This window comes from Mizuhopecten yessoensis, unplaced genomic scaffold (assembly GCF_002113885.1).
Source record: "Mizuhopecten yessoensis strain PY_sf001 unplaced genomic scaffold, ASM211388v2 scaffold716211, whole genome shotgun sequence".
NCBI lineage: Eukaryota > Metazoa > Mollusca > Bivalvia > Pectinida > Pectinidae > Mizuhopecten > Mizuhopecten yessoensis.
This window is the reverse complement of record NW_018480003.1, coordinates 178137-202110: the sequence shown is the minus strand read 5'-3', so window position 1 is coordinate 202110 and position 23974 is coordinate 178137. Positions and strand designations below refer to the sequence as shown.

The 23974-nt window shown below is 36.0% G+C and overlaps 2 protein-coding genes across 8 annotated transcripts in view; one reads left to right on the top strand and one right to left on the bottom strand.

Moving 5' to 3' along the window:
* Positions 1–4331: 4331 nt before the first annotated feature.
* Positions 4332–10692, bottom strand: LOC110442112 (telomere zinc finger-associated protein-like). The gene is made up of 2 exons (XM_021485561.1): positions 10434–10692; positions 4332–6080 (listed from the first exon to the last, which is right to left on the bottom strand). The coding sequence occupies exon 2, from the start codon at positions 6056–6058 to the stop codon at positions 5075–5077; it is 984 nt and encodes a 327-aa protein (XP_021341236.1). The 5' UTR covers positions 6059–6080; positions 10434–10692; the 3' UTR covers positions 4332–5074.
* Positions 10693–10811: 119 nt separating this feature from the next.
* LOC110442109 (E3 ubiquitin-protein ligase HUWE1-like) overlaps positions 10812–23974 on the top strand; it is a 90627-nt gene continuing 77464 nt past the window's right edge. For 6 of the 7 annotated variants that reach the window (XM_021485554.1, XM_021485556.1, XM_021485557.1 and 3 more), the window contains exons 1-8: positions 14626–14788; positions 20448–20517; positions 21060–21158; positions 21550–21669; positions 21914–22074; positions 22966–23044; positions 23302–23364; positions 23675–23746. In XM_021485554.1, coding sequence (XP_021341229.1) covers positions 20473–20517; positions 21060–21158; positions 21550–21669; positions 21914–22074; positions 22966–23044; positions 23302–23364; positions 23675–23746 — 639 coding nt within the window. In that variant the 5' untranslated portion in view covers positions 14626–14788; positions 20448–20472. Of the gene's footprint in view, positions 10907–14625; positions 14789–20447; positions 20518–21059; positions 21159–21549; positions 21670–21913; positions 22075–22965; positions 23045–23301; positions 23365–23674; positions 23747–23974 lie in introns of those variants that run through there. The other variant, XM_021485552.1, reaches the window with a different exon arrangement.

The following is a 23974-nucleotide window of genomic DNA, read 5'->3' as shown; positions in this document are numbered from 1 at the left end:
AGTGTTTTATATCAAAGACAATCAAATTGTAGTGTTTAATAGCAAAGACAATCACATTGTAGTGTGTATTACCAAAGACTTTTCGTCACATTGTAGTGTTTTATATCAAAGACACTTTGTCACATTGTTGTGTTTCATATCAAAGACACTTTGTCGTAGACAGGTTGGCATATTGTAGTGTGTTTGTTATCAAAGACACTTTATCTATATTGTAGTGTATAAATTGATGAAAAAATGTTGTCTACATTTGGTGTTTTATGTTCAGATACTTTGTTTTCATTGTAGGAAATTATATCAAAGATACCATGTCACATTTTAGTGTTTTAATATCAAAGACACCTTGTCATATATTATAGTGTTTTATATCAAAGACAATCACATTGTTGTTTTATACCAAAGACACTTTGTCACATTGAAGTGTTTTATACCAAAGACATTTTGTCACATTGTAGTGTTTTATACCAAAGACACTTTGTCACATTGAAGTGTTTTATACCAAAGACATTTTGTCACATTGTAGTGTTTTATACCAAAGACACTGTCACATTGTAGTGTTTTATACCAAAGACACTTCGTCACATTGTAGTGTTTTATACCAAAGTCACTTTGTCACATTGTAGTGTGTATTACCAAAGACACTTCGTCACATTGTAGTGTTTTATACCAAAGACATTTTGTCTCATTGTAGTGTTTTATACCAAAGACATTTTGTCACATTGTAGTGTTTTATACCAAAGACACTTCGTCACATTGTAGTGTTTATACCAAAGACTCTTTGTCACATACATATTTTTTATGTTTTAAGCAGTGTCATTATGTTGATTTTACCAATAAAGCGTGTCTTTCTTTTAGATTATTCTGAAATATAAAAAAGGTTTGCTTTGAAATATCTTCCGAATTACTCTTGTTTTGACAGCCAAATGCAGAAACACAACAATACTTTTGTTCGGCCTGTATATTTAATCCAGGTTCCAAATGAATCTAATCTTTGTTTCAGAGACGTCTTAGGATTATGGTCATAATAAAACAACATACATCTACCAACTCATTTTTGTTCCAAGAATAAGCACACTGGTTTTATTACAGCTAATATAGTCATTTTCAAAGAATAACACCTTGAGGTGTTTTACAACTTAGATGTAGCCATTTTTCAAAGACCTGCTATGTCCTTTAAAGGCAACATACAGCTATCTTTAAAGAGTATCCCCTGGGTCTTCTACAGATAGCCATTTTAAAGAAAGTATGTACCCTTGGTCCATTACAGATAAGACATACTTCTAAAATCGATGTCCTCTAGGACTTCACCTCTCAATTCTTTAAGGATTGTCTCCCTTAGTGGTACCACAATAATTTTCTATAGGTCATTTACAGTTTAGATGCAGTCATTTTACAAGTGATTATGTCTCCTGGATCTATCACAGGTAAATAGTCATTTTCTAAGTACTGTATCCCCTGTAACTGTTACAGGTAAAGTATTTTTGAATGATCTTACACATTCAAAACATTGATTGATAATATGACACTGTTCTGTCTCCTTCAAAGGAGTGACGAAAGAAATTATAACAAGAGGCCCAAGGGCCTTAGCGGTCACCTGAGTTATATCATAGGTACTGGTAGCTTTATTTTATTGTTAAGATGTGATGTGGAAATCAGCATGTAAAATAAGTGAAATACAATACTTGCCATGTCATCAAAGGATAAGAATTTTAAAATATTTGTAAATGTTCCCTTTGGGGAAGAAGATTTTTGAAAAATTGGTTAAATTTCCATTTGGGGCCCCGCCCTGGCCCCTAGGGTTGGGGTAGGAATCCCAATTTTACAATTTAAAACCATCTTACTTCAAGGATAATTCTCACCAAGTAAGAATAATTTCCAACAGAAGATAGTCAAAATATACCCAAAAGTGTTGTTTCCCTATATAAACTATAGTAAACTTTACCCCCTCCCCAATGGAGAATGGATAGCTCGGGGGTCCTGAAATTTACAATTTAAATAAAGCCCCTGATGATCTTTCCATCCATGCAGAGAAAATGACTGTAATACCTCTGAGTCTGGAGAAGAAGATTTTTGAAATATTGACTAATTTTCCCTTTTGGGCCCCGCCCTGGTCCCCAGGGTTGGGGTAGGGATCCCAATTTTACAATTTAAAACCATCTTCCTCCTCCAAGGATAATTCTCCCTAAGTAAAAATAATTTCCAACAGAAAATTGTCAAAATATACCTAAAAGTGTTGTTTCCCTATATAAACTATAGTAAACTTTACCCCCTCCCCAACGGAGAACGGATAGCTCGGGGGTCCTGAAATTTACAATTTAAATAAAGCCCCTGATGATCTTTCCATCCATATAGAGAAAATGACTGTAATACCTCTGAGTCTTGAGAAGAAGATTTTTGATATATTAGTTCCAATAAAAAAATTCCCTTTTGGGCCCCGCCCTGGCCCCTAGGGTTGGGGTAGGAATCCCAATTTTACAATTTGGTAGCCTCATCTACCAAAGATAATTCTGACCAAGTTTGAAAAAATTCCATCCACTGGTTCTTGAGAAGAAGTTGATAATGTAAAAAGTTCAGCACGACGAACGACGACAGACGGAAAGTGATTGGAAAAGGTCACTTGAGCAAAGCTCAGGTGACCTAAAAAAGAAAAAGCACTAGAAAGAAATTTGAATTTGCCTTTATTTCTATATTTGTTTCTCATTCAAAATATGTTTTTGACAAGTAAAGGTTTATCACACATTTTCATCACAGTATACGTATGGTGGTTCAATGACGTTACTATGTATTATGATTTAAGCATAAATCATTCAATAATCAAATGACACAACGATTGCATTGTTCGTCTTTGAAAACCAAGGGATATGCTCTTGATATATATTTGAGGCTGGGTATTAATGTAAGTACTAGATATAAATTAGAGGCTGGGTATTAATATAAGTACTATATATAAATTAGAGGCTGGGTATTAATATAAGTACTAGATATATATTAGAGGCTGGGTATTAATATAAGTACTAGATATGAATTAGAGGCTGGGTATTAATATAAGTACTAGATATATATTAGAGACTGGGTATTAATATAAGTACTAGATATATATTAGAGGCTGGGTATTAATATAAGTACTAGATATGTATATCTTCTCTTCACACTTGGATTAACTCAAGACAGAATAAAAGGTTCAGATTTAGCTATTTGATTGGTTCCAGATATCAATCACACACTAAACGCAAGGCTGTGCTTTGAAAATCAACAAACAGTTGCTCTGTAATCAAAGCCAGTACAAACTTCTGTTCGTTGCCACATGATTCACTTTTATCTTTAGTTATAACATTACTCTGAGATCACAGGTATGCAGTTTATGTATTTTGGTAGTTTCTAGACTAGTTAACCCTTTTCTTTCACCTCTATGTAACTTTAGTAAACTCTACCATGCATTGATCTGTATGAATCCATTATGGTCCACAGTGGTGAAAGAGTTGACATGCATCATCTACATTTAAATCTGTCATGAGGAAATCAAAGGGTCCCGAGTAGATGTGATATCTAGAGAAAACCCCTCGGATTTCAATGATACGATAGCTCTTCTCAACACTTCCTCTATCGTGTAACCTTGACCTTCCCTGGTGGATTAGTCACATCAAACAAATCTACTGACAATGAAGACAAGAAATCTGTTATATGTTATACTGGTAATTCTACATTTGCGATGTAATGACAATTTTTTTTTCATTAATAACCATGTATTGTTTAGGGGATAGTACATTGTTTTGAGTGGCTATACTGGCGATTAGAACATGAAATTTGGTTTGATCTCGAGACTGATAGGTCGAGAGTTTAAAACAGAATTGCATGCTCTAATCGCAAGTATAGACCCGAAAAACAATGTACTATCCCCATTCTAACACACCTCAACAAATATACTACTCTTATATGTTTAGAAACATTGTATTTCCTTGTACAGTAGCTTGTAGTAGAGTACTCTGTGACCTGAACCGGCGACTTGTCATTCTGCAGCCGAATGACCAATCGGAAAGAAGCTTTCAAAAGTCGGTCATTTGGCCCCGCCCATACTGGCGAGCATTCGTTACCAAAGTTTATACGACACATTTAGATTAATATTGACCAAATTCTTGTCAGTATGCATACCAATCTGTGCTTACCGACAAAATTGGTGATTATTTGTGAAGAGTTTTGTGTAACGTTAAATTCATAAGACACATGTGTAATGTTTCGTTTCTGTTTTGTTGCCCACTAGCCTTATCAGCGGTATTTCGCTGAAGAGACGAGCTTGACGCCATATTGTTTTGGTTAGAAACGGGGCGTGGCTTAAGTGCTATGGGAGGAGCTTAACACGATTGATCATGATTCTAACGCAGATTAGAACATGGTCGTGCGTTGCAAACGAATCATGTTAGAATGGACAACAGACAATGCGCCTGCATGTGATATTTTTCAACAGACCAACATTCTTCCAAAAACATCCCCCACAAATGAAAACAATGGCAAGTGGGCCATACTGGAACAGGTTTCCTTTGTTGAATGATGTTACATGTTTTGTATGTAGTTAAAGATTTGCTAGCTGCTCTATTTTACCCCTTATAGATCTTCTTAAAACCTGTCATGATTACAGCAATGTCAGAAGTTGACTTGAAATAGTGTTTGTAAATCTGTCAAATGCAAATTTCATGTGTTGAGCTATGTGGATAGATGAGGGAGGGTGGGGTGGGGGTTTGATTGATTGAAATAAACATCTTGTATAAATCACGGTGTCAGTGTTAATCGTTTTAATTGTGACCAAAAATGAAAAAATTCTCCAATAGATACCAGGTTAAATGTACAAAATAGGCCACATTGATTATCATAGGGCCATGGTCACTGAGGTAGACTTGAAAAAGACTTTCATTACATTTTTCTTAGTAGAATAGATATAATCAGCATATCTTTGTATCTCATGGTTAAAAATATAACTGGATTCGAAAATGTTGGCAAAATAATCAACTCAGAAATCATTATTTAAACATTTATGTATTCACACATACAATGGTTATTTCATAAATAACTAGTTAAATACATTTTATTGGGTCTGCTTATCGCTCAATTCACTTTTCGACTGATCACTTATATGACCCACTGGTTTGAGATTCTGTTTCTCACATCTTCTGTGAACAGACTTCACATGATCAGTCAGTGCACCTTGAATTTTGAAAGTTGTTTCACATCCAGGAATGCTACATTTAAATGGACGCTCCTCTTTATGTATCTTATAATGCCGGTTAAATTGAGTGTTTGTTATAAAATCTTTCCCACATATTTCACAAACCAACTCTGATGAAGTTCTTTCGTGTTTCTTTATATGCAATGAAAATGTCTTCTTTTGTTTACACACAAAACTACATTGATCACAAGAAAACAAGTTATCTGCCTTGCTGTGATTTTTGTTGAAGTGAGTCACAAGTTCATCCTTCCTTGTTGTAATATATGAACATTTACTGCAGATGAATTTCATTTTCGGCCTATTGACACTGCTTAAACACTCAAAACTTGTGTCAGAGCTATTTTCTATATTGTGTACTTTAACAAAATGCTGTTTCCTGAGTTTTATTGATGCTGCTTTGTAAGAACAAATACTACAAACGAAAGGCTTTTTGTCACCATGGCGATCAGCCATATGAACTTTGAATTTGGTTTCCATTTTGAATTCTTCCTCACAGACACGACACATGAACTTTCTTTGTCCAACTTCTTCACTATTTTGACTTCCTGGATAAAAACTAACCTTAAATGTTACATTTTTATAGTCTTTTGGAACTGGCACATTGAAGTTTACATCATCGTCATCACATTCTAAATAAAGATCTATATCATCAAGGACAGTTGGGTCTATTTGATTTTCAAGATCAGAACAAATTGTTTCCATTTCGAAGTCTGGACTGGTAGGAAGAACAACTGTATCTTGATCTGCTATGAATGCACTATTTTGATTGGTTGGAAGAATGCTTGGAGTTTGTTGATTAGTTGAAAGGACTGGGTTTTGATTGGCCGCAAAAACCTGCTCCATGATCTTTTCCAGTGATCTACACCTACAAATAATTACAAATACATGACCATTAGAAAAAAATACTCAATTTTTGCCCATGAAAAATATCTTGTTACAGATAATAACGAGGAGTTTGTCAAGAAAATAAACATAACACCATGAAAAAGTTGTCATGTACTATTGGATGACATAATACTTCACATTCAGAATTCAGAACATCTTCCTTACAAACAAGAAAGGTCTGAAAACATATTTTGTATGATTCATTACCTCCCTTAAAAAAGTAGCATTATCAAAGGAGGTGGGTGGGGTGGGGGGGGCTAGATCTATGCCCTAACAGTAACCTATTTGACACAGTGTGTATGCACTCTCTAGCGATAGGTGAAATGTCCCTGGTCGAGTGACATATAAAGTATACAATTTCATCCCATCGTTTTACAGGTTAAACAATACAAATCGCCCACTCAGTCATAGCTTTACAAAGGGACCAGTCGGTTTGATACATACTTTGTGTATGAAGTAACACTTTGATATAACATTAACAAAGTTGTTGGTGTTATCTAACTTACAACAATAGTACTATATACTTCTGTGGAATTATCGCCCTTAGATTAATAAACCAATAGCATCTACTTCTGGTGTTACCACCATACTTGCCAACTTTTTGAAATTTCTATGAGGTTCTGCATGCTAAAATTAAAACATCAATAAAATATGCGTAAACACTTTCTAGAGACAAAATAACCCTTAAAATGACATAGTTCGAGTTGTTCTTTCAGATGAAATCATTAGCTCTTAGAATATAAGAACAGTTAAGCAAATTCACTGATTGAACACTAAATTTAAGGATCCAGAATCAAGAGTCTCCCTCCTATAGGCTAGCGGAAAAAGAAACTGTGCATGCAGAGAATTTGTATAGGACATGTATTACCAACTGTATATACATGAAAATAAATTCACACACATGACCGAGTATGACACATACACACTATCTGTGTATCATTGACAGTTTTTCCCATGCAGTTTGCTCTCTATAGGCGTTGACCAGTTTGCAGGTTTTTCTCATCCAGACAGCCAATTCGACAATGAAAGTTTATTTTTCAACTGTTGGGTCACTCTGTTGACACCAATGAACAGTAAAAACAGCATTATAACATTTTAATTGGTGATTAATGCTATGCCGAGGCTCAACGAAAATGACCGCCTCCGGATTATTGGTATGCTTCAAGCTGGGCCAAGCCGTTGTCTCTACACCGAAACACAATCCGAATTTGTGGAGATGACATCAACAGTTTGACCACGTCGGCGATCGACCTTGTGCGGGACATCCACATGTGACGTCAAGTCAACAGGACAACCATATTCGGCTTGTCCATTTGAGAAATCCCTTCCAAACGGCAAGTTTGACTGCACAGACAATCCCTGGGTTGCTACCAATTAGCCCGAGAACTGTACGGAACCGATTGCGTGAACGAGCTATCCGTCCGCCACGTCCTGCAATCCGCCCACTTCTTCTGCCACATCATCGTGTAGCACGTCTGGACTGGTGCAGAAGGCATCTGCGATTTACTCGATGGGATTGGGCAGGCATTTTGTTTACGGACGAGTCGCGAGTCCACCTGGATAGTAGTGACGGCCGTTCAAAAGTGTATCCTAGCGTTTTCGTGACGCGTGTGTGGTGCAACGACGTTCTTTTGGCGGAGGCAACGTTATGACTTGGGGCGGCATCACAGCCAAAGGGAGAATGCCTCTGGTGGTTGTTAATGGGAATTTGAACGCGCTACGTTCCCGGAACCCTCGTCATTCCATTGGTGCAAGGGCAGCAACGTCACATTACGCTACAACAGGTCAACGCCAGGCCACACATGGCTCGTGTCGCTATGGACTTTTGGGCCAGCAGAACGTTGACGTGTTGCCCTGGCCTGCTGGTATACCCAGATCTGTCGCCCATTGAACACGTCTGGGATGAAATGAAGCGCAGATTACGGGCATTACCTAATCAACCAGTGACGTCGGCTGATTTGGCTGAGGCGTTGGTACAGATCTGGAATGCCATCCCACAAGCATTCTTGAACCGTCTGATAAGCTCCATGCGTCGACGTTGCCAGGCTTGCATGCAGGCAAATGGTGGACATACGAGGTATTAACTTTGTGAACTCAGTATTGACCCCTGCTGTGTGTACGTCACTCCTGAGCAGAACTTATTGATTCCATAACGTAGAAAATGGAATGCAACTGTTAATAAATAACAAATAAATTGTCCCTGAAAACCTTGTTGTTCTACGTCATACACATTTATTTTTATAACACATTTTAGGCATGCACAGTTTCTTTTTTCCGCTAGTATACTTAAAATATGGAGGGTTGGCAAGTATGTACCACCATTTAAACAATAGCATAAACATATATTTCATGCTGACCCAGAATTATTGCAATACACTTTTCTCTCAATCCTGTGGGTATTTCACAGAATTTTCCAGAGTAAGAAAGAGACATAAGAAATGTGTATCTTGCCCCACAATTTCACATGTGCGACATCGTTTTACCGAATTTGAAAACCCCTGTGTGGAACTTTGATTCCTTACACCATCCCTGGGCATGAAAAAGTCTTATAAGGAGATTACATTATCAACATATCACTGACATGCATCCTTAATTGATAGATCATACTAGAGCAACGGAGGTTATTATCGACAGGGGGGTATTATCGACCCCCGGTTCTATTCATCTCGTTTTGGATCGATTACGAACCGTTTTTCAGACACTCGGTGTTTTTGATAGATACACTTACATTTTTCGGTTAAACAAATTTTCTGAACTTTTTTTTTCCAAAGAGAAGAATTGATCCTGTTTTTAAACCTCCCTTACGGGCCCCGATAAGACATGTTTGGCACTTCGAATTTTGATAACATTTTTTTCTGAAATATTTGTCACATAATGGTGTAATCCAACTTCACTCATGAAGCGTCTGCAACGTTTGTCAGCGTAGTATCTACATCCGGGGTATTGTTAAGGTCGGAAATAGGGTTGTCGATAACTGCCGCAATTTGAGGATCGGAGGTAGTTATCGACAGTATGTTAAAAAAATACCAATTAATTTTTGTTTTATCCATTTAAAGCATATTTTTATGAATGATTTGTACTTCAAAGTTGCCTGTATGATTTCAATATATATATCGTGAATTGTGAAAGGTGAGAACATGTGCCCGACAAAATTGTATGCTGAAGTCTATCCAGCGAACAGACATAACTTTACAAGCAAAACTAAAATATTAAAAAATCCAAATTTCACAATAAAATCCATGTAGATAAGTCTTGTAAATATGCTCAAAATAAACTGCAATTACAAATTATGAAAAATATCAATATTTGAAGACACTGCAGTCATATATAGACAGAATATAATATAGAAAAGTAATCAATTACATAGATCAAATGGTGATGAAAATTGTTCTGTTAGGCAGGAGGTATATAACTAATTATCTTGTGAACATTAAGAACCTAAAAACATTTCCACATTGATTATTTCAAGAAGATTCAATTATGTTTTCTTGAATTAAATTTCTGATCTCTATCATTGTAGGGTAAATGCATCATAATTCAAAAAATTTGGGCTGTTGGAATGCATCACTGGGGATCAAAATAATACGAAATTGGGGTGGGACACCATATTGAAAGGGAACCAGAAAATGTGTTTGATCAAATTGCTGTGACGGTGACTGTTTGCGCATGCGTGCAGAAAAGGGAGCGTGCTTATTTACATTTATGACTTAACATATCACTTGACATGTTTATACCTTTTTTAAGCAATTGGACACACGTCAGAACAAATGAATGTATTATTAGAGATTAATAATAGAAATAATTAACATTTTAATTTAGCTGTCGATAACTACCTCCACCTGTCGATAACTACCCCTGTCATTAATGCCACCAAAACAATGATTTCTCCCGCGATTCGTCTCATGTACGTTTATTGCAGATGATGAAATAGAGTACGTTTCCCGACTTCTTCGAAATGCCATCATAAAATAACTTACGCAAAACGGTAAACTGGAAAAACAAATTTGAAGCTTAGACTGTCGATAACTGCCTCCATTGCTCTACTTGACCAGTTGGTCGGATAGTCTTATTTTGGAAACCATTCATATTAAAGAAAGTAATTAAAGCATGACACTTCTATTTAACTCAGAGACGTATAATATATTATATATATTATATTTATTATACGTCTCTGTTTAACCACGGACTTAGATATTCTAATTCCGTGGTTTAACTGAAGTAGAAACTGAAAGGAAAACGTGAGACGAGTGACTGGGGGTCTACCGTGGACAATCGGAAGCCAGAGACAAATGTAGGTATTTTTCCGTTTAAACGAATATAATTATTACATTACCTTTACGCACGGTAGGTCTTAAGTATTAATAATTCTTCAGACAGTGCTTACTGCGAGTGCTGCAGCGTACACCGTCACCATCGTCGTCTCTGTGCACCGAACAAAAGTGATGAAGGGGAGGCAACTCATTTCAGGTGTCGCGTTATAATCTACTGAAGTTGTGGTCTAACCTTTTTGGTATTCTGTGTATACATTAAAATACTACTTCTGAAGACTTAAATTAACAAAGAATTTATAATAAACAGATAAAAAGTATATTTGTACTTTTACTCCCCCCCTCCCCCCCTGCGCATATCAGTCAGTGAGGACGGAATTTCCTGACTAAAATACTTTCGGTTTCTCAATGAAAACCCTATCATGACGCTGAAGTATTACACCCTGTAAGATTCAATCTACGACCAAGAAGACGAACAACTGGCGGCACAGACGGAGTCGGAGCCAAGACTCGAAACAGGCCTAGTGAAATCATTAAGGTACCACCCATATAAAAGAGCGATTGGAAAAAACTGTGGCAGCTAATCTTGGTACGACTTCAACTTATTATATAGATAAAGTGGCTTATCAGAGAAATGATGAAAAGGGAGTCCATTTTTTTCCAAGTTATGTCTAAGTATGTGTTATGTCTCTTATTCTTCAAATGTACCGCGCGTACTTGACCACAAGTGAACGGACCCGCATAGAATGACGCACGACTATGATAAGAGGTGATTAACCGTGCGAGTGGTGACGGACGAAAAGACCGCGAATACCATGGTTACAGCAATTGGTACATACTGGCCAACTTTTTTTAAAATTCCATAGGGTAGATTACACGTTCTTAGAAATGTACACACCGGGGAAAACAACACTTTTAAATGGCTTATTTGAGTTGTTCATCAGATGAAATCATCAGATCTTTGAAAATAGGAAGAGTCAAATTCACTGGTTGAAAATGCTAAATTCTAGGGCCCAAAATCGGAAGTCTCCTTCCTAAATAGGGAGAGTTGGTAAGTATGATGATACCACAAAGAATTGACCGCGCGTATGGTAACATGATGTGAACGGTTTGGCCCGGGCGAATATGGCTATCGTTGTATAAAGTCACAACTACAATATTGTACGTACGTTTATGACACAAGTGAATGGTCCTCGCGTTTCTGACACAAGTGAATGGTCCTCGCGCACATTGTCACAAGTGAATGGTTCTCGCGTACATTGTCACAAGTGAATGGTCCTAGCGTACATTGTCACAAGTGAATGGTCATCGCGTCATTGTCACAAGTGAATGGTTCTCGCGTACATTGTCACAAGTGAATGGTCATCGCGTCATTGTCACAAGTGAATGGTCCTCGCGTATATTGTCACAAGTGAATGGTCCAGTGGTCCCCGCGTACATTGTCACAAGTAATTGGTCCTCGCGTACATTGTCACAAGTAAATGGTCCTCGCGTACATTGTCACAAGTGAATGGTCCTAGCGTGCATGGTCACAGTTGAATTGACCGCGCACATGGTCACAATCCATATATGCCCGGTCCGCGCATGTAAATATTAAAAATATGGATTGGGTCACCACGCGTGCATATTCACAGTTGAATGGACCTTGCGTATACGTACAGTCACAAGTGACTGGACCACGCATACATGGTTACAGTGGGTCACTGGCGAATGGACCGAATGGTAATAAACAAATGGACTACGCGGTTCCAAACGAAACTTGTCAGAATAAAACGCTTGAAATGACTATGTGCTAAATCTTTTTTTTTATGCCCATGCACTTATCTATTGACGCAAGAAAAATCAATATTTGTGTACCTGTTATTATGGTGTAGGCCTACTATCAAAATAGTACTAGTACATTCTTGTTTTCTGTATATTTTAGTGTTTAATATGATAAACATAGACAAGTATTCGATTGGAAAACATTGATTTCTCCTATTGGAAGAAAATATGTTCAAGCTTTGCAACAGGATAATTCACTCATTGGCAAACTATCGTCTTCCAAAAGGAAAACATCCTTACGTTACATCGTAAGTTTGGTTTGTTTGTGTTTTACGTTCTATCAACAGCTATGGTCATTTAAGAACGTGCCAGGTTTAGGTGGTGGAGGAAAGCCGGTGATCCCGGAGAAAAAAACACCTACCTACATTGCGATTGCCCCACGTCGGTCTCGAACCCGCGACCCAGTGGTGGAGGGGCCGCGGTGGTCAATTGGTTTCTGCTACAACTAGCATTATACATCTTAAGTTTAATATAGGTACGTGCAATAACTATACATATAACATACATACGGCATACGGCATATCTTGACATAATAATGAATATACCAACATACGTATATAAACACAGACATAAGCATGTATGGGAAGTAGAAAGCAAATCCCTTCTACACTTTGAAACAAAATGTTGTGCTCACATAACGGTTCCACCTAAAGCAATTAGAATGCCAAGACACAAACATAACGGGTAAGATATCTTTTAACCACCTACTCTACAGTCTGTTTAAACCAACCAAACAACCCTTGAAGTACAAACCAGGTAGGTTAAGAATCCTTATAATTCTGCTCGTTTTATTACAATGAAATGACATAGAATTAAATCCAGGCCCAAGTAATGACGCCACTAAATACACATGTGGTACTTGTGACACAACAGTTACATGGGAACCTAAGGGCATTGTGTGCGAAACATGTGACCAGTGGTTTCACACAGATTGTCAGAACTTTAATAGCCAAACATACCAAGACCAAAATGATAGTATGGTCAGTTGGCATTGCATAACCTGCGATCAGCCTAACTATAGTAATATTATCTTTGACCTGCATAGTAGCAGTACATCCAATAGGTTTGATAGCCTATACTCAGACCTTGACACATGCAAGTGTAAACACCATCAACAGTTGTAACATTCAACATAAACCTCTTCATTCATCAACCCCAGTTAGAATTAACAAGAAGCGGTATATCAAAAGTAAGACCAAACCCCTGAGAATACTAAACATCGACTTTCAGTCTGTTAAAAACAAACAACACATTCAGATCCCCCCCCCCCCCCCCCCCCCGATACTTTCAAAGTGTATCGTAACGACAGAAAACTCCCAGAATAGTGTTAAGGAAGGGGGAGGAGTCCTTATAGCAATAACAAATGACTACATCAGCGACGAGGTTCCTGATTTACTACCAGATGACAATACCACAGAAATAATATGAGCAGAAATCAAAATTGTGGGCAAAAAACATTATATATATGCTCTTACTACATCCCCAAAACATCAAACGATATCAGCTTTGCAAGGCTTGATACATCTTTGAGAAGGGCAACTGCCCTAAATAACGCGGCACTCCTCATTGGACTGAGGTGACTTCAATCTGCCAGGCTGGGGCTGGGGCGAAGGATTATCAAACCCAAAACTAGCCATGTCCAAAATCACTATATTTTTTCCAACTTGCTAGATGCTACTGGTCTTGTACAGGTCATAGATAAACCAACCAGGCATGAATATACCCCTGATCTCATAATCACAAATTTCCCTAATCAAATTTCCCGTACTGAAGTCATCCCTGGTATTTCAGACCACGACATACCATTTGTCGAATTTGATAGGCCCCTATCAGACCAAGAAATGTCCCCATCTATAAAAAAGCTAACTGGAACAGCATCAGATCAGACCTACTAAATTCCATCCAAGCTTACTCTGATTAAGATGTAAATACAATGTGGGAAATCTTTAGACTCGGTCTGGTTAATTCCATCCAAAACCATATCCCCCACAAAAACATCAAACCCAAACCTAGTCAGCCATGGGTAACCCCTAATATCAGAAAATTAATGCACAAAAGAGATAGACTCTACAAAAAATGTAAAAAAAAATCAGGGGATGTCAGTATAAAATCAAAATATAGGGAATTAAAACATCTTATACAAAAGTTATTGGGCATTACATTGAAGGAATTATCTCCCCTCCAGAGACCGATTCAGAATAGTTTGGCAAATAATACATATAGAATGGTATATTTTATATCCCTGAGGAGAGACTTATATAATACTACAGGGAAGCTTTATATGTCTCTGCCCTGAGTTAACTTTCTAAAACTTAAAATCATAACAGGGTGTAGCTCAATTAGTAGTATGTGCCTAAAATATTAGACGTACTCGCTATGGTGGCGTGAATCATTTGTGTTATTTGGGCCATGCGCTCATCGGTTCGAGGCTATCATCCGGGCATGCAAGCATCTTCAACATGGCAGCCGTCTGCAGTATCAGGAATGATTTGCAAATATGAAAATACGGTTTGCAAAAACGAGATAGAATAAAATGAATCAATAGAAATGGAGTTGGAGAAGACGGCAAGTCTAAATATTTTCAGCTGATACAGTGGTAAATGTTCTTGAATTTGTATAACTTGTGAATGCGATGTTTTTTCCGCCATTTTATCGTTGGACAGGTTACAATTTTGCTGACCTGACCGTTTCTATTCGTTATATTTATGATTGGAACATTATATTGACTTACGTTCAACATTTAAATGAAAGTAAAATAAAAATATGATTTGACATTAAGATGAACGTGTGGGGTAGGGCCCTGGGACCACTTTATAACCTTGCATACATTATCGATAAGTAACCACATCTATCGACCACCACGTGCATACCCTTTCTCCGTCGATTTGTTCACAACTTGAGATTTAAACAAGCATTATCAGTTTTAACGTCCTCGTGAACGAAACAGATATAAAATGCAATCTTATTTCAAAGCACATAGCGTTTGCAACGCAATTGCATGTCGACGGACGAAAGTATGTCACAAAATATACAGGTATTTACGTTACTGGCCTACTCGATATGACAATAACGCATAACACCGGTATAGTCGCGCGTTGATCCATTAATGGTATATGTATCCAGCTGAAGTTCATGCTGATGACATCTAAGTAGCATTAGCTTGATTTAAATGATTGTCTCTTGAAAACAGAACATTCTAGAAGCAGGGAATATAAGATGGGTAGCACAAAGAGTATATTTCTTCCTTGTTTGTCATATATTATGATAGATTTTTGTGTGTGTGCTCCACCCTGAGGCTGTTCGCTGTGCATTGCAACATGTCTTGTTGCCAGTCCAATTTCTAATTTGGAACTCCCAGAGATTAAGCCACATTTCTCTGGTGCCCACAGTAACTTTGCTACTGAAAATTTAAGGAGGAATCAAAAAATCAAACCAACCCACAGTGAAGTTAAAAAAGTGAATCTGACATGATTTTATACAGGTGTAATAGATACTATAAACAGAGATGTATAATACAGAGATTGGCAACTCATGCAGATCTCGCAAAAACATGCATCCCTGAGAAACGCTGCGAGACTTGGGTTGCGGCATGAGTGTTTGTTTTGATAGCTTATCGATCCTGGTGACGATAGTCTGGTCAGTGAGATACCTATGATAATTCGATCGTGCATTCGTTAGTTCGTGTCAACATGTCACATATCCTAGATATATGACTCATATAAAGAAGCTTGTTAGAAATATAATGTAATATCTGAATACGTTTTTGAAATAAATTAACGAACGAGAGAGGAGTGCCGGTGTCATGAAAGGAGTTCCCTCGCACATCACAGTCGCCGTTTTTTCAGAGCTCAATTATCAAATTTTGCAAGTATTGTAAAAACATTATTTGAAAAAGCTGTTGAGAAATTTTATGTTTGAATAAATATCTGAATATATTTTTGAAATTAAATAATGAATTAGAAAGGAGTTCGTGTGTTAATGTGTTAAGAAAGAAAAAAATCCTCACACGTCAAAGCCGCCATTTTAACTTGTTTATTCTTAAAACCTGTATTTTCATTGCTAAATTATGAAACTTTGCAAGTATTATAACAACCTCATTTTAATTTCCTGGTTAGAAATATCATAAAATACTTAATTTCTGAAGACTTTTTTGAAAATGTCTAAAGAACAAAAACGGAGTTTGTGTTCTAATTTGTCATGATAGAAATAACCCTCGCACATCCAAGCCGCCATTTTAACTTGTTTACTCAGAAAAACTGTATTTTCATTGCTAAATTATGAAATTTTACAAGTATTGTAACAACCTCATTTTAATTTCCTAGTTAGAAATATTAACTAATAATTAATTTCTCAAAACATTTTTGAAATTGTCTAAAGAACAAAAACGGAGTTTGTGTTCTAATTTGTCATGATAGAAATAACCCTCACACATCCAAGCTGCCATTTTAACTTGTTTACTCAGAAAAACTGTATGTTCATAGCTAAATTATGAAACTTTGTCAGTATTGTAACAACCTCATTTTAATTTCCTGGTTAGAAATATTATCCAATAATTAATTTCTCAAAACATTTTTGAAATTGTCTAAAGAACAAAAACGGAGTTCGTGTTCTAATTTGTCATGATAGAAATAACCCTCCCACATCCAAGCTGCCATTTTAACTTGTTTACTAAGAAAAACTGTATGTTCATAGCTAAATTATGAAACTTTGCAAGTATTGTAACAACCTCATTTTAATTTCCTGGTTAGAAATATTATCAAATAATTAATTTCTCAAAACTTTTTTGAAATTGTCTAAAGAACAAAAACGAAGTTCGTGTTCTCCTGAAGCCAGAATCATTACCGATATGTAAACACAGCCACGATGTGCAATCTTTCGATGTTTGGTGTTTTCTAAACTTAATAATTTAAGTTTACATTCAATGTAGCACTCCCAAACCGCATGGAAATCTCAGCTAGCTCCGGGTTTAATATTACGTTGATTTTGGATGTTTTCTCATGGCATAATTATGTTTTGAACAGAAAAGGATTATTTAATGCAGCGAACCGTATATCCAATATGGCGCAGGTGAAGCGTAACTCGCGATATGACATCCGGTTACCAGTGACCAATGGTAAGGCCAAGAGCAAGTCGCCAATCTCTGTATTATACGTCTCTGCTATAAAGCACATTAAGTTACTGGAGCTGTAATTATATTAAGAATTTGTTTCTTGTCTGGGTACAAAGCCAGATGAAATCTGTTCTGTTTCTACTGAAGTGTGTGGTTTATGTTTATTTTGGAAATGAAAAGTCAGTGTTCTTGATTACGTAGTGCTATTATTTTGGAGCATCCTGCTATTGATATGTGTTAGTATATGTGACCCCCCCTCCCAGTCTCACATAGCCAAGATATCTATTTAAGTATTTCAAGACTTAGTCACCATATTCCTGTCCCCACATAGACTGGTACTATCCTAACTGATTATTATGTACCTATCTTCAAAATCCACTCTCAATGTCATATCTATTCTGCATCCTTTGATTCTTATGACAGAGTTGAAAGCAGAGTCTTTAACGTGAGAATTTGGCACTGATTAAATCACAAGGATTCCCACAATGCACAATGACCACCAGTGGTCAGTTGCATGTGCTACAGAGGTGTCGTCTCACCTAGCATACATTTGGTATATTCCTATATACAGGTAAGGTGTTGGATGTATGCTAGGTGAGATTTGGTGTCAGTTAGAGAACAATAGGATTTAATTACATGTAAACTATAGTCTGTACTATAAAGTATCTTACCATGTGAATATGAACATATACACAGGATTGATTTTTGGTGTAAAATTTTATTTATTTATAAAATTGTTTCCACTTAATAATAGGGATATCAGATTAAATGTCCGAACTTTACATATTATTATAATACAATACAATTGGTTTTATGTAAGTGTCGCATATCGATATACATTAAACTACAGCAGATTTTACAAAAAGTAAAAGCTATTTAAAAAAATTAAATTAATCAGTTATCAACATCCAGCCAAATCTGGCTTATGAGACACTTAAAGTCATTATCACACTCTAAAATAACTAGCACTGTACATAATTACATAAAGTTAAAACATAGACCCCCTGTGATACATGTGATATAAAGCAGTGTCTAAAGTCGATCTGGTAAAGGTGTAACTGGACGAGAATACCGACCGGTTTTGACTTTTAACTTAAGATTACCGCAACAGAACTTTGTAAATGTTTGTCTATAGCCAAAATACATAATATTACTAATAAAGGGTTCAGTGCTTAATTCATTCTTATGTGTACGATATGTTCTTAGTTTGTTCCCATTAATATGGCCATTGTCATTCCACAGGCGTCGATACCAGTCATTTACATCCTCCTGAGAAAACATTCATCTGGCTATACAGAGGCACTGTTAAACTTATCCATCTTGGATTGTGTAAAGGCAAACAGGAAAACAGAATGGAAATTTGGAATTGTTATTTTTAAAGGAAGAAGGCCCCCAAAAAATTCTGTTTTAACCTTTGATAAATTTTCCTAATAATGCCATTTAATACAATGTTTTGGAGAATAAAAATGTCAATTTTGAAGAAACATTTTCTATTACCAAACGGGAAGTATTTCTTGGGTTAAATTATTTTAGATGAGGAATAAACAAATGTTGAGATATAGAAACACATATCATATAAAAAACATTCAATATATAACCATACACACGACAAAAATTAAGGTAGACATCTAATTGATGACACCTTCCAAGTTTTATAATGTGGGAATAGCTTTGGGTCTCCCTGAATGAGTTCAGTTGTCGTTAACCTCATATAGAAACCTACTTGTCCTAGGCTCGGTTCATAACCGCAACAAGGACATCAAGCCCAATCAATCAATCAAAGTAGAAATCTGGTAAGAAAATATTTGTTTTCCAATACATGCACTGTGTATCTCCGGTGGTGTACTGTTGTGACATCTCCGGTCGTAAGACAGTGCCACATAAATGTAGTGATTAGCATCGTTGGATGTTGGTCTGTTGTGACCTGCACTCTTGGTATTGTAGCTACAACACTTCAAAAAAGGAAAAGTTTCTGTTTTAACCTTTGATAAATTTGACTGATAATGTCATTTAATACAATATTTTAGGGAATAAAAATTTCAATTTTGACGAAACATTTTCTATTACCAAACGGGAAGTATTTCTTGGGTTTAATTATTATAGATGAGGAATAAACAAATGTTGACATATAGAAACATATATGATATAAAAAAACATTCAATATAAAAACCATTAACACGACAAAAATGAAGGTAGACATCTACTTGATGACACCTTCCATGTGTAGGGATTTGTTGAACATGCTATGGTGCTATTTGCATCTTGAACACCTCTTGAAAAAAGTTACGAAATAATCAGCTTAATGTTTTTTTGGGTAAAACTGGTTAGCTTATTGATTTTTTTTGAGACATTTAAACTGACCAATCTCAACTTAAAGACTGATGGAGAATGGTACCAGTGTTTTACAGATTATCATCGAAGAGCTAACTTTAAATTGAAGTCTGTCAATTGTACTATTATGTTTCCACATGATTCAGTTTTGTCTTTAATTAAATACGTTACTCTGAGATCAAAGATATAAAGGATCCCTTAACAGTTTCAAGTCTAGTCATCCGGTATCAACCACAAGGTGGCACATACAGAGACTTGAGAAAATCAAGGGTATAGAAAAAAATGTGTATTAATAGAATAACCATTTGAATTCTGAAGATGAAAAAATTGTACTACCACCAACTGTTGGCTGAATGATACAGGTGGAACATGGCCTCAGGCAGTGGAGTTCCTAAGCCAGTGTCTGATTGGAAGTCTCATTTTTTTTACCTGAACTCTTTTATTAAGCCAGTAGAGTCAAATCAAGATGACATGTAACTTTAAATTGGGCACTGAGCGTGGATACTTACATAGATAGGATCATAGTTAAACGGAGTCAGTGTGACATTTCGTTATCTTCCATTTTATTTATGAAAATTTAAGAGAAACAATTTATTTACATGCTGATATTAGTGTAAACCAAATCATAGTGGAAAATAAGAAATAATAATCCATTTTAAAAATTTATCAAATATAAGAAGCTTTTGATTTCAGAATTTGCATATAATGATTATTTTCTAAGAGAAGCTGTCAAGACTTTCGTTATGACTGTCACTTCTAATGTAAGAATGAGTTGTAATGTTATAGAATACAATTTTGAAAATTTCACTTTCAGTAAAATTTCAAACTGAATCATCAAGATGAAGATAGACAGAAATAAATTGAAAAAGTCTACTACAGAGGTGGTAAGTACAGCTGATACTTTTCTTTTATTGAGCACATTGATTTTCCAATTTTCAACAAGAATCAAGATATTAAAAACTTGACCAATTTCTTGTGGGTTTAAAACATAATCAGTAATACGTTTTATTTTGTGGGAATAGCTTTTGGTCTCCCTGAATGAGTTAGGTTGTCGTTTACCTCAATTAGAAATCTACTTGTCCTATGCTCGTTTATAACCGTAACAAGGACGTCAAGCCCCACCAATCAATCAAAGTAGAAATCTGTTAAGAAAATATTTGTTTTCCAATACATGCACTGTGTATCTCCGGTGGTGTACTGTTGTGACATCTCCGGTCGTAAGACAGTGCCACATAAATGTAGTGATTAGCATCGTTGGATGTTGGTCTGTTGTGACCTGCACTCTTGGTTTTTGTAGCTACAACACTTCAAAAAAAGGAAAAGTTTCTAAAAATTACTAAATATTAGAAATATAGTTTGTTGAAGAAAAAAAATTCAGAAAAAGTATGTTAAGTAATTAGAGTACCCTGATTGTTTTTTTTCGCAGCCTGCAGATTGTCGCGCCCTCATTGAGAAGCTGAAGACTGCTACAGAGGAAACTCTGCTGGAGGAACTGAGGGCAGTGAAAGCCTGGTCTTATGGAAAGGTAGGGTCGTATCAGCATGTTAAAGATCAAAAACACACATGCAAATGTTACGTGTTTCGGAAGTGATAGACCTATTATCTGCTACAATAGAAAAGTATGCTATGTGAAATCGTTCATATGACTTGTTTCAAACTTTGTTGTGAAAAACATATCAAGGGGAGATATTTAAAGTGGTATTTCTACTAATGTAAAAATTTAAATGCAAACTGAGGGAAACTTAGAGATGACATTTTGAAGTATAAAGTGTTTTTATAAAAAAAATCTGGAAATGATAATCTAATCATTTAAGAGAAGGAAGGAAATACTGGTGATAACATTTGTGTTGTAATGTATTTTTGAAGTGATAGAAAGAAGCCTTTGAGATGACGTTTGTCCTTTTGTATTGGTGTAGTGTGAGTTATATCACTGGTCAGATGTCCTGGACAAGTTTGATGAAGTCCTGGAAAAGGCGTGCAAGAAGGAGGGGGAGAAGAAATGGATGCTGTCATGTGACAGAACTGGCGAGATACAGGTTTGTGCATTTATAAAAGATTGTTTTGTTAAAGATTTTTGTTTGTTTTTTTAACTGATATTTGGAACTATACTTACAAAGTACTGTGTATGTTCAGTGGTGTCTTGTGACAACTCCAGTTGTAAAACAATGCCTTAGAAATGTACTAATTATCAATGATGGATGTGTGTAACTGTAATATATTGTTTTTTATTTCCCGTATTTGTTGTAATGCATCTTTGTCTGAATGTTTTCTTCGGTGCAGCTTAAAGACCTACTGTTGGTGATTCTGCACTTCACGTCTCTGCTGATCGAACACAGTTTTTCGCGTCACCTTTACAACTCGATGGAACACCTGACCAGCTTGTTGTCCTCATCTGATATGACAGTCGTCCTGGCAGTATTGAATCTCTTATATGTTTTCAGGTAAGAAGATTGTTGCTTAAGATAATCCCGCTGGAGTTCTTGATTAATGTTACCGCACCAGTGTTAGATTTATACATCTCATTTAGTTTGTACTCTTGTACTTGTGTTGTGATTTTGTTTGAACCAAATGGACATTATTTACTGTTGATATGTCCCACCATATTGTGATGTCAGCAACAAAAAACTGCAAAAAATGTGTGAGATTAGAATTCTTTGTTACTTTCACATATAAAGAAAAAAAAGGAGAATACCAAAAAATGTCTTGGCTTGTGTATGCTTGGTTCTTTGGCAGAATCATCATGTTAAAACTGTCTGATTGCACTGTGTATCTCCGGTGGTGTACTGTTGTGACATCTCCGGTCGTAAGACAGTGCCACATAAATGTAGTGATTAGCATCGTTGGATGTTGGTCTGTCATGATCAGCAATCTTGGTATTGTAGCTACAACATAACTTTTGTAACTTCTAAATAATACCAAACTGACAAATCTCATTCTGAATAAAAAAAAGGGTTTTCTTAGACACTTTATCCAGTGTGTTCAAACAACAAAAGCTATTGGAATGGGTAACCCATATTATATAAACTGGGGTTTATTTTATAAGTTTCAAAACATATGCTATTGAATCCATACTATTTTCTAACAAATACAGTCAATGTACTTAGTCTGATAAGGTTAGGAAATGCATTTAGAGTGCCAAGCCGACTGTTGTTAAAGGACCTCCATACTTTGAGGAAATGACTGCTGAACTTGCAAACTTCCTGAGATGTTTGATGAAGTTTTTTTGGAATGTTTGAAGGAAAAAAAGCAGTCTTTTTGATGCCATACATATATTCTCGTGTATGCATATACAAGGATAGCTATCAGAGGTTCTGGAATATTTTTTTCTGCAGCAAAAGGTCAAACCACATAACTCGACTGAGCAGTGATAAGAAACAAGGCCTGATTGTGAGACTGACTCACTTAGCTGAGGTGAGTAATGACTTAAAATTTGTTAATTGTATTTATGGAAAATTATTTAAAAGAAATTGACTAGACAAATTGTACTTCAAAATTTCAAAAAGTAGGTTTCTATGTTTACAGAAATTAGTTTTGCTTTAGTGAGTAATACTATTAATTAATCATTTGTTCCTTTTATAGTTCTGACTCTTAATTCAAGGTGCTTATGCACTATGCAATTTATTTTGAATCATATGATCATTTAATTGTCTTTCTTTTATTTCTGGTAGAGCTGGGGTGGTAAAGACAATGGTTTTGGCCTTTCTGAGTGTTGCAGTAACGACACTATCTATGTAAGTGTTTAGTATACGATTTACCTCTCACTGTCTGGTAAGATTTTTAAAATCATCAAAAATTATTGGTTTCATTTTGTTTTCCAATGGTTTAATAGTTTGAAAGATATTGTTTATCGTTTGAAAGATATTGTCACGAATTGGAAAGAACTCTTGTTAAGATTTTATAGGTGATGGAAGATGTTCTGTGGGTGAAGATTACACAGCATTATGATTTCTATCGCCTAATTATCACTGGTTTTAAATAGTGTTAAAAGATTATGGTGATGGAAGATCTTGGTAAGAGATAAGTTCTGTTTGTTGGTTTCAGAATTTTCCTACCAGTGCAACAACATTGCACTTTGAATTTTATGTGGACAATAAAGAAGAGAAGGGCAGGAAGGTTTGTACATAATTTATTTCTGGCCATTTGGACATCTCTATTAAAGAATTTGGTCTTGGCTAAATGAGTTCTGTTTGTACTCACTAGTCTGGTAGTTTATTGCCTGATTTTGAGGCTGACTTTCAGCCCTGTTACCAGTTGCATATTGAGGTGGGGTTTTTTCACAAATAAAAACTTGAAAAGCTTGTGGTGTATGTTTAAATGTTAAAGTATTGAGGTCAAAAAATC